This window comes from Prunus dulcis, unplaced genomic scaffold (genome assembly GCF_902201215.1).
Source record: "Prunus dulcis unplaced genomic scaffold, ALMONDv2, whole genome shotgun sequence".
Taxonomy (NCBI): domain Eukaryota; kingdom Viridiplantae; phylum Streptophyta; class Magnoliopsida; order Rosales; family Rosaceae; genus Prunus; species Prunus dulcis.
This window is the reverse complement of record NW_023010348.1, coordinates 4,397-19,565: the sequence shown is the minus strand read 5'-3', so window position 1 is coordinate 19,565 and position 15,169 is coordinate 4,397. Positions and strand designations below refer to the sequence as shown.

General features: G+C 39.1%; 1 protein-coding gene, 1 long non-coding RNA gene and 1 pseudogene across 2 annotated transcripts; 2 read left to right on the top strand and 1 right to left on the bottom strand.

The window, feature by feature from the left end:
* Positions 1-620: 620 nt before the first annotated feature.
* LOC117613492 (rust resistance kinase Lr10-like) lies at positions 621-2,802 on the bottom strand. The gene is given in 4 exon segments (XM_034342097.1): positions 621-902; positions 904-1,328; positions 1,613-1,678; positions 1,953-2,802. Coding segments are annotated over 4 exon segments (1,623 nt in total).
* An 801-nt stretch (positions 2,803-3,603) lies between these two features.
* Positions 3,604-4,196, top strand: LOC117613495. The gene is made up of 3 exons (XR_004583738.1): positions 3,604-3,666; positions 3,793-3,828; positions 4,004-4,196. It is a non-coding gene; the product is annotated as an uncharacterized LOC117613495 (long non-coding RNA).
* A 1,736-nt stretch (positions 4,197-5,932) lies between these two features.
* On the top strand, positions 5,933-14,687 carry LOC117613494 (annotated as a pseudogene).
* The last annotated feature ends 482 nt before the right edge of the window (positions 14,688-15,169 follow it).

Sequence of the window (15,169 nt, the reverse complement as noted above, 5' to 3'; positions counted from 1 at the left end):
GATGATTATGTCACAAAGATTTGAAATGACAGACCTTGGTTTGCTTCATTTCTTTCTTGGAATTGAAGTCAAACAAAATGAGAATGGTATCTATATTTCTCAAAAGAAATACGCAAAGGAATTGTTGAAAAGGTTCAGGTTGGAAAATGCAAAGTCAATTGCTACTCCAATGGAGGTTGGTGTTAAGATAGGTAAGAATGATGGAAGCACAATGGTAAATCAAACTTTGTTTCGAAGTCTAGTGGGTGGCCTCTTGTATTTAACTACAACAAGGCCAGATCTTACATATGCAGTAAGCTTCCTCAGCCGTTTCATGGAGTCACCAAAAGATGTTCATTGGGAGCTTGGAAAGAGAATCCTAAGATATGTGGTTGGAACCATTAATTATGGTTTGCATTATTATCCTGTTCAGAATCTAAATTTGACTGGCTATAGTGACAGTGACTTGGGTGGAGATGTTGATACTTGCAAAAGGAACATCATCATATCAAAATAGTGTCCCGCTACTTTTCCCACTACTTTCTGTTTTTGATTATCACAAGAGAACAAGTTTCTTCTCTTACCCATTCTTACCTCCACATAACCATACCCACCACCAATAATATCATTCTTTTATTCCATCATGAAACACCTCCAATGTTTTTGTAGAACAGTTCTGGAGCAATGTATCTCATGGTTCCTCTTGCTGCAGTCAAAGATACAATGCTATTATCCAATCGGTATAGCTTTGCTAACCCAAAATTCTCGTCTAGAAGAATGTTGTGAGGCTTGATGTCAAAGTGCAAAATTTGCATGTCCAAGCCTTGATGGAGGTAATCAATACCACGAGCCACTCCAAGTGCGATTTCAAATATTTTCTGGCAACTTAAAGACACATCTCCTTGTTGAGGAAAAATGTATTAATTTCTCGAGAGACCCATTAGACATGAAATAATATACTAGAGCACGTTTTGAACCATCAACACAGAAGCCAATAAGTCGCACCACGTTAACATGGCGAATCCTTCCAATGGTACCAACTTCATTGATAAAGTCTTGCCCATTATTAGTTTTGGACTTGCTTAACATCTTGATGGCTAAAAGGCGACCGCTGCGGAGCTTTGCCTTGTATACAGAGCCACAGCCTCCTTCCCCCAATTTGTCCTTGAAACCTCTGGTCATCTTTTTGATGTCGGAGTAAGAGTACCTTATTGGCATGAGATTATTATTACTCCGTAGAAAGTCTTCTATATTCTCATACATTGACAAGTGCCTCCTTCGCCATTTATATATTAGCAGTGCAGTTAAACAACAAAAACCAAATGAAAATTTGGCTGCCAGGTATATTGCTGCATGGTTCACAAAAATGGAATTAATGAACGCGAAGTATAATAATAATATAGTCCTTTGCAAATCCATCTCAAAATAAGAATATTAATGTTCCACTGATCCACACGAGTATAATAATAATATAGTCCTTGGCCAAGGTATAAGCTGTAACTATACATAGGGAAAGGCTGATCAAATTGGAAGAGCCTGTATATCGGGTGAAGTAGAGAAATCAATCGATCAATGGAATGACTAAGTTGGTTAGTCAAGCGAAAAGGCCAAAGAAAAGTAAACGTCTATTTACAGAGTTGAGGGATCCACTGGCCTACTTTCTTGATTATGGACATTATGATCTCGTCATACCAAGGGACTACATTGCAAAAGAAGACAGTAACATTAGCATAAAGAGAATTCTGGTTAGACCAACATAAATTATGAAAAGAAAACTGTAACATTATTATCTTCATAAGCCAGGGTGCTACATTGAAAAGAAAACTGTAACGTTAGCTTAGTAACGGTTGGAAATTACGGTTTAACATGCTGTCATAGTCATCAAAGTGGGTAAAACTGATATTTGACCTAATTTCATAAGACACTACAGTAAATATATAATTTATAATTTAAAGGTTTGGCAATTGTCTAACCTTTTGGTATTAAATTTAACGGGCGTTGGAAGCAGTAGATTCCATTGTCCTTGCGGTTCAGCCTGCAAGATTCCCCTGATCTGCACGTTACTTTACATGCATGATGAAGCCATGAGAGTTCAAAGCCATGCGCTATTTCATTATATATTCCTTTGCAAGACGTCATGAGCTCCTCAGTTGAAGGGGAAACCATAACCATTAGTGTTATTTTGCAGGAATCCCCAAAATTGTATGACCTTGGGCCACCACGCCTAACCGGAAATTTTATGAAATAAGAATATGTTGTTACATTGGAGAAAGAAGAATTGGAAGAAGAATAGTTGTTGACCCCACTGATGCATGGAGCTGTTTCAACAATGAGATGGGAAGGATGCATTGGAATTTCACAGCTCAGGAAGACTATAGACATTAATGATTCTCTATGGTAATACCCAGGAAGAGGACCTGTATAATTGGAGTAATAAGAAAAGTTGAAGAGGGTCAAGGAGAAGAGTGGGTGGGAGAAGTAGTTGTCCTTGATCTTGTGAACACCAACATCCACAAGTCGGATTGTGAAGTTATTGTAATTGATTGCTTGTACATAATACTTTCCTGAAAACAAGTATAGCACTGCATGATGAGTAGTACCATTTCCCTTGGCCTCACAAGATAGCTCGAAGCTTTTGTTGCCGCAGTGTTTAGAGTCTCCTTTCAATCGGAATGGAGAGCTTATGTTAATATTTCCACAAGAACGGATACAATCAGAGTTATCAGCTGTAATATTATTGGAAGATGTTTGGGAACAAGAGGAAGGAACAAGAAGAAGAAGGAGCACTGTGTAAGCCGCAAATAGGAGACTTCTTCCAGACATGCTGCCAGAGCGCAAGGGAAATTTCCAATTTAGTGCAGTTTTAACTCTTTAAATATAAAGTTTTTATTTATTTATTTATCTATTTTTTGCATAATCAGATAAAAATTAAGAGATCACCGTACACGTCGGGCATTGACTAAAACATCCAGAAGGAGTGGGGCCCATGTCATCTCAAGTAATCCACACAACAAAAAGAAAAAAAGAAACCCAAGTCCATATATCATATCGTATCATCTTCAAGGATACTTGTACTCTGCAAATAATTTATTGCCATCATGAATTTCTCACGGTGGTTGCTCATGATAGTCGTAATAGTACTAGATGCACTCAATGGTGGAGATTGCAGAGAAACAAGATGTCACCCCGACGGCCCAGCCATCCGATTCCCATTTCGACTTAAGGGTAGGCAGCCAATCCATTGTGGCTTCCCGGGATTTGATGTTTCATGCACTGACGACAACCAGACTATACTTGAGTTACCATCGTCATCAGCTAAGTTCTTTGTTGATGCGATTAACTACACATCTCATACAATTAGAGGAAGAGCTTATTATGGTTGCTTGCCAAGGGAGTTGTTTTACAGTAAGGGTTCTTATCCCTTTCAATTCGTAGGCCGCACACCCTTATTCAGTTGTCCACCGTCAACAGTAAGAGATGAATTTTGTTCCTATAATTCTTATTGTCTGACGAGATTGAGCCCATGCAACAATTCTGGTAACCATCTTTACGCTGTCACTAGTGCTTATTGTTCCTTTGATGAAATGCCCCTGGTGTCTTGTATCAAGGTGCATGACTACACATCAGATATATCTGATGAGATAGGAGTATTGCATTGGTCCATTCCATCATGTGAACATTGCAAAGGTATTTTACACTCCAAGTTTGCTTTCCAACTATAATTTCAAGATTAATTGAAGATTCTATGCAAACTATAATTTTGGATTTCAGTGATTTGAAAACTGGCCCTTATTTCATGAACAACTTTTACAGGTCATAATCTTATAAGGACAAATCTGAAGATATTAGGTGAGCTATATCCGCAGACCTTCATTTCATCTAATTTCTTTTTTTTTCTTCTTCCTTTTTCTTTCTTTTATGAACATAATGGTGAGGAAATTAATCAAGGGTATGTTTGGCACAGAGTTTAAAATGGCTAAAAACCCTTTAAAAAACGTTTGACACAAAAAGAAAATATTTGCAGGTATTTGCGCACTTTGTTTAGTTCTAATAGCGACGGGGACGACAATCTGCTATGTCTACAACTCAAACAAAAAGGAAAAAGAAAATCAGCTTAGAATTGAAAGATTTTTGGATGAATACAGAGCGATGAAGCCAAGTAGATACTCCTATGTTGATATTAAGAGGATAACAAGTCAATTCAAGGAAAAGTTGGGTCAAGGTGCCTACGGAACNTAATATTGTATTTATGAAATTTAGGGTTATAATCTCTGTATTGAATCCTCTGATTCGATCTCCAAAGTGTTTAAAGAAAATTTGTGTTTGATACAAGGGTCGTAGAGACTTGATCTTGATCAAACGGGTAGCACGAAGCTTGTTTGGTGTTTTGGATTTTTATGGTGAAGGAACCGGCACGTATTTGTTGTGCTTGGTGGCTCTTCCAAAGTAGGGTGAAGAATGCAGAGAGTTTTCTGTTTCTTCTGAGTGCTAGGTTTTTTCTCTGAGCCTTCTGACTCCTTCTTTCGTCTTGAGGCCTCCTATTTATAGGCTTTTGTCGGATGCTTGACCTAAATAACTTTCCTTGATTTGTGGGATTTGATTTGATTTAAATCAATTCCCATAATCTGGCAATTTAACCAGATTATCTTTAATTGATTAACCTGATTAATATTTGATTTAAATCAAAGTCAATCACATAAGATTCTTTCCTTTAATTTTGTCTTCATCTTGATCCGTTTGATGCACTCCGTCGGATGTCGCCATTTGTCATTTTTGACAACTAACCCGATTTTGATGAGTCACACGCCACATGGGCGAATTACGGGGCCCACGATTTAATCCACCGAACCCTAATTATTTTATTGTCAATGGAATTTATTACACCAAAATTTCTTTGTCTACAGTACCATTTCCCTTGGCCTCACAAGATAGCTTTTGTTGCCGCAGTGTTTAGAGTCTCCTTTCAATCGGAATGGAGAGCTTATATTAATATTTCCACAAGAACGGATACAATCAGAGTTATCAGCTGTAATATTATTGCAAGCTGTTTGGGAACAAGAGAAAGGAGCACTGTGTAAGCCGCAAATAGGAGACTTCCTCCAGACATGCTGTCAGAGCACAAGGGAAATTTCCAATTTAGTGCAGTTTAACTCTTTAAAGAGATAAATTTATTTATTTATTTTTTTGTTGGCCCATAATCAGATAAAAATTTAGAGATCACCTTACCCGTCGGCCATTGACTAAAACATCCAGAAGGAGTGGGGCCGATTAACTACGGGTCTCATGCAATTAGAGGAACACCTTATGATGGTTGCTTGCCTAGGGAGACGTTTTACAGTAATGGTTGCTTGCTTATTCAGTTGTCCACCGTCAACAGTAAGAGATAAATATTGTTCCAGCATATATGGTAGTGAATGTCTGGAGAGATTGAGCCCATGCCATGGCAACAATTCTGGTAACCATATTTACGCTGTCATTGGTTATTATTGTTTCATTGGTGATTAGCGTGTATATATATATATATATATATATATATATATATATATATATATATTTATATCTGATGAGATAGGAATATTGCATTGGTCCATTCCACCATGTGAAAATTGCAAAGGTATTTTACACTCCAAGTTTACTTTCCAACTATAATTTCAAGATTATTTCAAGATTCATTGAAGACTCTATATGCAAACTATAATTTTAGATTTAATTGATTTGAAAACCGACCCTTATTTCATGAACAACTTTTACAGCTCGTAACCTTCATTTCACCTTATTTATTTATTTTTTCTTCCTTTTTCTTTCTTTTATGAACATATTGGTGAGTAAATTAATCAAGGGTATGTTTTGAAGAGAGTTTAAAATGGCTAAAAACGCTTTAAAAAATGATTGGCACAAAAAGAAAATATTTGCAGGTATTTGTGCACTGTGTTTAGTTCTATTAGCGAAGGTGATGACAATCAACCATGTCTATACCTCTAACAAAATGGAAAAAGAAAATCGGCTTAGAATCGAAAGATTTTTGGATGATTACAGAGGGATGAAGCCACGTAGATATTCCTATGCTGATATTAAGAGGACAACAAATCAATTCAAGGAAAAGTTGGGTCAAGGGGCCTACGGAACTGTTGAAGTTTCTATATAATAGTAGATATTCTTGCACACAAAGTATATGAGACAAGGTTTTAGAGAGAAAAGGAGAGGGAGAGAATCTGTTAGGCAAAATGAATGTAATCATGCACTCTCTGTGTTCATTTCTAATAGAACATTCCTTTTGTACAACAGAGAATATGATCTCAGCCATACAATTTAGTGTCAGCAATATGAGCTGCACACTTGGCATGACCTAGGACCTATGAGACCTACACTCTAGAATCAAATCTAAGCCTTACACCTGTCAACTAACAAACTTAAACCAGTAACTAAATTTACATTTCAACATTCCCTTCTAAATTGTTAACTGGTTTAACACCAAGCAATCCTCTCAAATAGTTTAATCGATCTTTAGGCTGAGCTTTGGTGAAGATGTCATCCACTTGTTCTTCAGACTTGCAATATTTTAAATCCACTACACCATCTTGTACAGCATCTCGGATGAAATGGTACCTACGATTTATGTGCTTGGTCTTTTGATGAAAGACTGGGTTTCTAGTCATTGCAATGGCAGAAGTGTTGTCCACCATTAATGGAGTTGCATCAGCTTGCAATTCTCCAAAATCCTCTAGAACAAACCTCAACCATATTGCTTGTGTAGTAGCTTCACTTGCACTGACATACTCAGCCTCAGCTATGGAGAGAGCAACACTATGTTGCTTGACTGATGCCCAAGAAAATACTCCACTGCCAAAAGAGAAAGCATAGCCAGAGGTGCTTCTCATGTCATCTTGGCTTCCTCCCCAATCACTGTCACAATATCCAATTAGGATGGCTTCTTTTCCTTTCTGATATTCAATACCAAAATCAATGGTGCCTTGAATATACCTCAGCACTCTCTTGGCTGTTCCATAGTGTTTCTTTGTTGGACAATGCATGTAATAACCCAAAACAAAATATCTAAAAAGAAAGAAAATATCTAAAAAGTAAGGAAAATATCTTTTAGCAAAAAGACAAGTTTGCCCTTGCATATTTTAATGGGAGAAAATTTGACTTTTCAATCGAGAAAGAAGTTGGGAATTCCACATACTCCATTGCGTAAAGCGCGGCGAAACGAGTTCGTAGACACGGAGTAGACTCGAATCGGAGCCGTAACGAAGAAGATATGGCCTAAAAACCACGAAGGGCAAAACGGTAATTTGGGAAAAAAATTCAGATTTTTATCCCTTTCTCTCTCCTCTTCCCCGTCACTTTCTCTCTCCTCCCTCTCTCTCCCCCGCGAGAAACCCTCCCGCAACTCTCCTCCCTTCCAGCTCTTCCAGCCGCCGCCACACGGCGTCCCGATCTCCGCCGTGGGTACCATCAGGTCCGCCTCCCTCTCGCCGTCTAAACCTGACCGACCTCCACCCTTGGGCCTCCCGGCCTGATCGAAAAACCATGTTTTCCGACGGATGTTCGTCCGAATCCATTCGAACTTCCAACTCGATTTTCTCCTTCAATTCTCCGCCAAATCGATCGAGTAAGGTATGGTTTCTCAGCTATTTTTCACGTTCTAGCTGATGGATGTATGGGTTTCGATCGATTTTAGCTCTAAAGCGATCAATTTTCGACTTGAATTCTGGCCGAAACTCCGGCCGCCAAAAACTACTATTTCTGGTCATTTTTTGGGGTATGTCCAAGAACAAAAGTGACTCCAAATGAGGTTTTTTACCTAGGGAAGGAGTTTGGAGTCTTGGTTTCGAGATTTTTCGGCCACCCGAAATCGCTTAAGACACCCAAATCTGCCCGCGCGTGCTGGGGCGCGTGGTCAAGGGTGGTGAAGTAATTCTGTGCAGTTTTGTGACTCTCGTGTCGTCACGAGCGCGTAGGATTTTGTGGATCTCGATTCGGAGTCCGTTTGTGCCCCGAACGAATTTTTCATATCGCGCGATCCGTGGGTGCAGTGTCGTCAAGTAATCGGATTGCGCTGGGTTTTGGATATGTCGGTCTACATGACCTCAGGATCGTGTAGGATTCGACGGATTACGAATCGGAGCCCGGATACTCCGAAATCGCGAACCCTGGGGCTAGGGTTTGGATTTTAAACGATAACGCGATTTTGGCCAATCCGACCTTCCGTTTTGGACCAAACTCGCAGAACATGGTTCCCTCTCTGTAAGGAACCTTCAGGGAAGCCCAGATTGGCCATCGGAGATCGTGGAACCACGGGGTCCCGGGTCGGCCGATCTGGCAGTTTATCGCTTAGCTGAGCGTCGGACCTTCCAAAACTGGTCCAAGTGTCTAAAAAGCTAATGTGGGCTCATGAGTAACTTGGGTTGTAATGCACGTATTTCTAGGAGCCGGGGCAGGATGTTTAATTTAATTCTTTTTATTCAGCAAATTATTGATTTATTATTTATGGATAATCAGGCACCAGATGTCCGGTTGACCCGCAGCCAGGACCTTCGAAAGGTCAACTTAGCTCGGACCATCTGTGAGTGGACTTTCTTTCATAAATGATTTTATCTAAATGTGTTATATAAATGATTTATAAACTGAGTTTACTTAATAATTTTATCGTGATTTTATATAAATAAGTTTGATAAATGTGTTTATCTGAATAAGTTTTATGTTTACGAGCATGATTAATACAGAAATAGTTCTATAGTTTTGTGCTGCTTACTTACACATGCTAAAGAGTTATAGAAAACAGAGTTTGAGGCTTATGGCAGATGAAATAGCAGCACAATTTGAGATTTCAGTTATTAATCAGATTTTTCTAAAGGAATTTATTTTAAAACCACCTAGTACCCATTTTCTTTGCTGATTACCCACAGTTGGACCGATGTCTACGGACATCCAGTCCGATTTCAGTATATGTCAGTGCACTTGACTTTGCCTCACGAGCTTCGGGGACGCTCGGACCGTGAGTGCCAGGATTTGCGGCTCGGCAGACTTGGTGTCCCGAGACCTGCCAGGATTGCGGCTCGGCTAACTCTGTGTCCCCGAGACATGCCAGGATTGCGGATCAGGCTGACTATGGTCCCCTGCATCTTGCCAGAGCGACTCGAGCTGACTTGGTGTCATCGAGGAATCTGCCGGCGGGACAAGCTGATTATAGTCCCCTGATTTCGCCAGTTTGCGGCTCGGGTAGACTGCGTGGCACCCGAGACCTGCCAGGGGAATTGACGGATATGACAGGGGTACAAATAGGTGGTATTTTCAAAGGATTTTGAGTTTTCTTTATTTAATTATGATTTCCAGTTATTTTATATCAGCTTCTCTGATTTTTCAGGCATTGATACATTTCTATAGTTTTGTTCAGTTATGCAAGGTTTGCGTACAGTGCTTTTATACAAGTTTGATTTCAGTGTTTTATACAAGCTTTGATTTCAGTACTTTTGAGCGAAATTTATCGAGCTTGAATATGATTTACATAGAATGCCTTGAGTTTAGTATGCTTTAAATGGAGAGTACATATTCAGTTTTTTTTAACAATTTTTATAATGGGGATTATTATGGTTATAAAGTTGTTTCTAAGAACCTTATTTTTGTCCACTCACATTTTTCAACATGTTTTTCGCCCCCAGGTCGTAGAAGTGCTCGGGATCCACCATCGGGGCCATTCAAAGCTTCCGCGACACCACGTAAGGTAGAGTTTCGTAGAAAATCCTTGGAACCCTGAACAATTTAGAAAATGTTCTGATATCTAGTTGAAACTGAGAAACTAGAGTTGAGATTGGTTATCTGAGATATTCTGGCGGTTGGTGTGAATTTTATTAATTGTTTAACAGGTGAAAAATTTTGGAATTGGTCAAAATACAGGGGAGACTCTGCCGAAATTTTGGCAGAAGTCTAAGGAAAATCTGAAAAGAATTTGAGACGAGAAGGGTAAAAAGGTCTTTTGTGCCCGATGTTCGCCAGGTGTCGGACACGCACAGGACTTGACTCGAATTCCAAAGTGGAAATTGGGTCGGGTCCTGTCAATGCATGAATCTAGCTACTAGGCTAGCTGCAAACATTATGTCTGGTCTTGTAGCTGTCAAATACAATAGGCTGCCCACAATCTGTCTATACTCACTCTTATCTGCATGATCACTTCCATCATCTTTGCACAATTTTTCAGTTGCCACCAGAGGAGTACTGACCGGCTTACATTGCTTCAAACCAAACTTGTCCAGCAAAGTCAGAGCATACTTCTTTTGATTTATGAAAATACAGGATTCAGTTTGAATCACTACCATACCAAGGAAATGATATAAAAGGCCTAGATCAGTCATTTCATACCTTCTCATCATTTCAGTCTTGAATTCATCAATTAATTCTTCACTGCTGCCTGTATACACAATGTCATCAACATAGATTGAGACTATTAGAGTTCCAGAGTCTTCCTTAGTCTTGCAATACAAAGTAGCCTCACTTTTGCTTCTGACATAACCACAGCTAACAAGATAGGCATTGATTTCCTCATACCAGGCTCTTGGAGCCTGTTTCAAACCATACAAGGCTTTCTTCAACTTGTACACTTTGTCTTCATAGTTTGTAGTCACAAAACCATCCGGTTGATCTACATAGACTTCCTCCTTAAGCACACCATTTAGGAATGCAGACTTGACATCTAACTGGTATAATTTCCCCCCCTTTTGAGCTGCCAAAGCTATGAGAGTTCTAATTGTGTCAAGTCTGGCCACAGGAGCAAAGGTCTCATTGAAGTCGATTCCAGGCTTTTGTGCATAGCCTTTGACCACCAGCCTAGCTTTATGCTTTTGTATTGAGCCATCAAGGTTCAATTTGGTCTTATAAACCCATTTCACACCAATCACAGGTTTATCACTTGGTCTATCAACTAGTTCCCAAGTCTCATTTTTCTCAATCATATCCATTTCTGCTTCCATTGCCTTTTGCCAAGCTTTATCCTTTGATGCTTCAGCAAAGTTCTCTGGCTCAATGATGCTCATATTGCATCTAGCATAAATCTCAGTGATGTCTCTAAGCTTTACAGGTGTAGAACTTGGAGAATCACTTGGTGAAGTAACATTAGTAGCAGCTGTAGTTACTTGAGGTGGACTGGAAATGTCTATCATTGTTTCTTCATGCTCCTCTTCACTACTTCTAATCTGAATTGTGACAGAATCAACAGTTTGTGTGTCCCAATCCCATAGTGAGTTCTCATCAAAGATCACACTTCTAGATGTAGTGATCTTGTTGGTTTGCAAATTGTACACTCTGTACCCCTTTTCACATTTGCCATAGCCAACAAAAATGCACTTAACAGCTGCATCTTCCAGTTTAGACCTCAACTGATTAGGCACATGATAGAAACATATAGAACCAAACACTTTTAAGTGTTTAACCCCAGGCTTTCTTCCACTAAAAGCTTCAAATGGAGTGACATTATCTAAAGCTTTTGTGGGGCATCTATTCTGGATATAGACAGCTGTATTCACTGCCTCTCCCCAAAATTTGTATGGTAGTTTCTTCTCTTTCATCATTGTCTTGCTCATCTCAACAATGGTCTTGTTCTTTCTCTGAGCAACCCCATTTTGCTGAGGTGAATAGGCCACAGTTAGTTGTCTTTCCAACCCAATTTCTTCACAAAACTGCAGAAATTCAGCAGAGGTATATTCCCCACCTCTGTCACTCCTAAGTTTCTTCAGTTTGTATCCACTTTGTAGTTCTACCATAGCCTTAAATTTCTTGAAAATATTAAAAACTTCTAACTTGAATTGCATGAAGTACACCCAGCACATTCTGGTGCAGTCATCAATGAAAGTCAAAAAATATTTGTTTCCACCTATTGATGTGGTCTGCATTGGACCACAAACATCTGAATGAACCAGCTCCAGAGGTAAACTAGCTCTCCAAATTTTCTCTTTACCAAAAGCCTCTCTGTGGGATTTTCCAATTGCACAGTCTTGGCAAATTCTGTTTGCATTTCCAATTTCAGGCAGACCATAGACCAGCTCCTGTTGTTGTAACAACTTCAGACTCTGCATATTCAAATGGCCAAACCTCCTATGCCAATACCAAGTGGATTCTTCAATTGTTGCTTTCATAGCCACTGAGTTTGCATATTTCAATGACAGGGGGAAGCATCTGTTTCCTGTCATGGAAACCTTTGCCAGCAGATTCTCCATTGACCTGTCATCAAATATTTCAACAATAGAATCACCAAAGACAAGATAGTAGTCATGCTCTACCATTTGACCTACACTAAGTAAGCTTTCATCCAATCCTGGTACAAGCATAACCTCTTTGATATATCTAGGCCCAGCTTTAGTGTCAATCACCAAAGTTCCTTTTCCAGTTGCTTCCACTAAGTCTCCAATGCCCATTTTTACCTTTGCAGTGACTTTGGTGTCAATATTGACTAGAAGGGATGCTTGTGAAGTCATGTGGTTGCTGCATGCACTGTCCACATACCACACACCATTATTTTTCACTATGGCAGCAGCATGACAAGCATAGAACATGTTGCCTTCTTCCTCCTTGTGTGATGCATAGTTAGCAGCTTCTGGTTTTCCCTTGCAGTCTTTGGCTATATGACCAAACCTATCACATTTATAACATTTAGGTTTGCCTTTAAACCAGCAGACACCAAAATGCAATTTGTCACAGGTTTTGCAAGGCACCTTTGCTCCCTCAGTCTGACATTCCTTTTTAGAATTGTTTTCAGACTTTGAGTCCCACTTCTTCCCTTTCTGAGATTTCCAATTCTTTTTGGATTTGGAGCCCCCTGCCTGCCCTGTGTTAGACTGATCTTTAGAGCTCACATTCAAACTAGAGAAAGCCTTCTCAGTCTCTCTCTCATTATGCCTCTGCAGCCTTTGTTCATGAGATTTTAGAGAGCCTATAACCTCTTGAACCCCTATAGTTTCTGTATCTTTTGTCTCCTCTATAACCTCAGCAATGGAATCATAATCTCTGGATAAACTAATCAATAGTTTTTGAACAATTCTCTGTTCAGTTAACTCTTCACCATAAGCCTTCATTTGATTTACTAGCTCAAGCAATTTAGTGACATATCCGGACAATGATTCATCATCATGCATACGAGTGTATTCAAATTCTCTCCTAAGAGCTTGAAGTTTCACAGATCTTACCTTCTTGTCTTCTCTGAATTCTTGCTGCAGGATTTCCCATGCTTCCTTGGCTGATTCCTTCAAAGCAATTCTGGGAAAAATATCATCAGAAACTGCATTCTGGATCAGACCCAATGCCTTAGCATCTTTGGCAATATTTTCTTCCAAAACAAGCTTTTGAGCTGCTGTCAGAGCTTCTCCTTCTTCCTTCTTCACAGGTTGCTCATATCCATTCTCAACCATATCCCACAGCTTGTGAGATTTGAAGATTGTGCACATCTTTATTCTCCAGAAATCGTAGTTTCTTCCATTGAAGATGGGAGCACGAAGCTCACTCATGCTAGATCCAGCCATGTGAGACTAGATAATGCTACCTTCAACTGGATTGATTTCACTACGCCCAGTCTCAGATCAGAACCTTCGCTACTGATACCATGTTGAAGTTTCTATAGAATAGTAGATTTCTTGCACACAAAGTATATGGGACAAGGTTTTAGAGAGAAAAGAGAGGGAGAGAATCTGTTTGGCAAAATGAATGTAATCAGCACACTGTATTCATTTCTAACAGAACATTCCTTTTGTACAACAGAGAATATGATCTCAGCCATACAATTTAGTGTGATCTCAGCCATACAATTTAGTGTCAGCAATATGAGCTGCACACTTGGCATGAGCTAGGACCTATGAGACCTACACTCTAGAATCAAATCTAAGCCTTACACCCTGTCAACTAACAAACTTAAACCAGTAACTAAATTTACATTTCAACAGGAACAATGTTCAAAGGAAAGCTTTCCTCTGAATTACTTGTTGCTGTGAAAATCCTGAACAATTCAAATCAAAATGGGGAAGATTACATAAATGAAGTGGGGACAATGTGTCAAATCCACCATGTCAATGCGGTTCGCTTGGTTGGAGTTTATGCAGACGGATTTATTCATGCTCTTGTTTACGAATACTTACCAAATGGTTCTTCAGATAATAAGAATTCATTCATTGGTTGGGATAAGTTGCAAGATATCGCTCTAGGAATAGTTAAAGGAATTGAATATCTTCACCAAGGATGCGACCAACGAATCCTGCACTTCGATATCAAACCACATAATGTATTGCTAGACCAAGATTTCACTCCAAAAGTTTCTAATTTCGGTTTAGCATAGAAGAAATATGATGACTACAGCCAGGGGGCCCATGGGCTACATCGCACCTGAAATCTTCCCAAGGAACTTCAGCAACGTCTCCTATAAGTCAGAAGTCTATAGTTTTGGAATATTGTTGCTTGAAATGGTTGGAGGCAGAAAAAACTTTAAAGTCATGGAGGATGCCTCTAGCCAAGTCTACTTCCCAGAATGGATCTATAACCTTTTAAAGCAAGGCAACGACCTACGAATCTATATCGGTGACGATGAAGTAGATGTAACAATTGCTAGGAAACTTGCAATTCTGGGTCTATGGTGCATCCAATGGCATCCAATAGATCGTCCTTCAATGGAAGTTGTAGTTCAAATGTTGGAAAGAGAAGGTGAGAATCTCGCCATGAATCCTAATCCTTAGAGAATATAATGAACAGACCTCTACGTTGAAGAAGCAGTTGTGTATGCATGGATTATACCGCTCACTTATGAGATGAGTCTTCGAGTGTTCTTAAAATTAATAAGATTGTTATGGTATTGTCGTGTGTTAATTAAGAAACTGGTTTGAGTTCAATAAATTTCATTGTAAAGTATTAATTATATAGCAATAATTCATCAAACACAGTACATGTTATAATTGAGACTATATATTCGTATATAATGGTGTTTTTTGAATTATAGAAAGGGAAAAAGGGTGATCCATGATGCATGCTATAATTAATTTGAGGATATGAAGCCAAAGTGAATAAAATTGTTGGTATATATATATATATATTGTTTTTTTTTCATACTAACACTCATGAAGGAAGAAGAGTCGAATATTGATCTTTCGGGGTTAAAATAAATGATCTTAATCACTAGAACTACAAACTCCTTGTAATATTAATTTTTCTTCAACGTGTA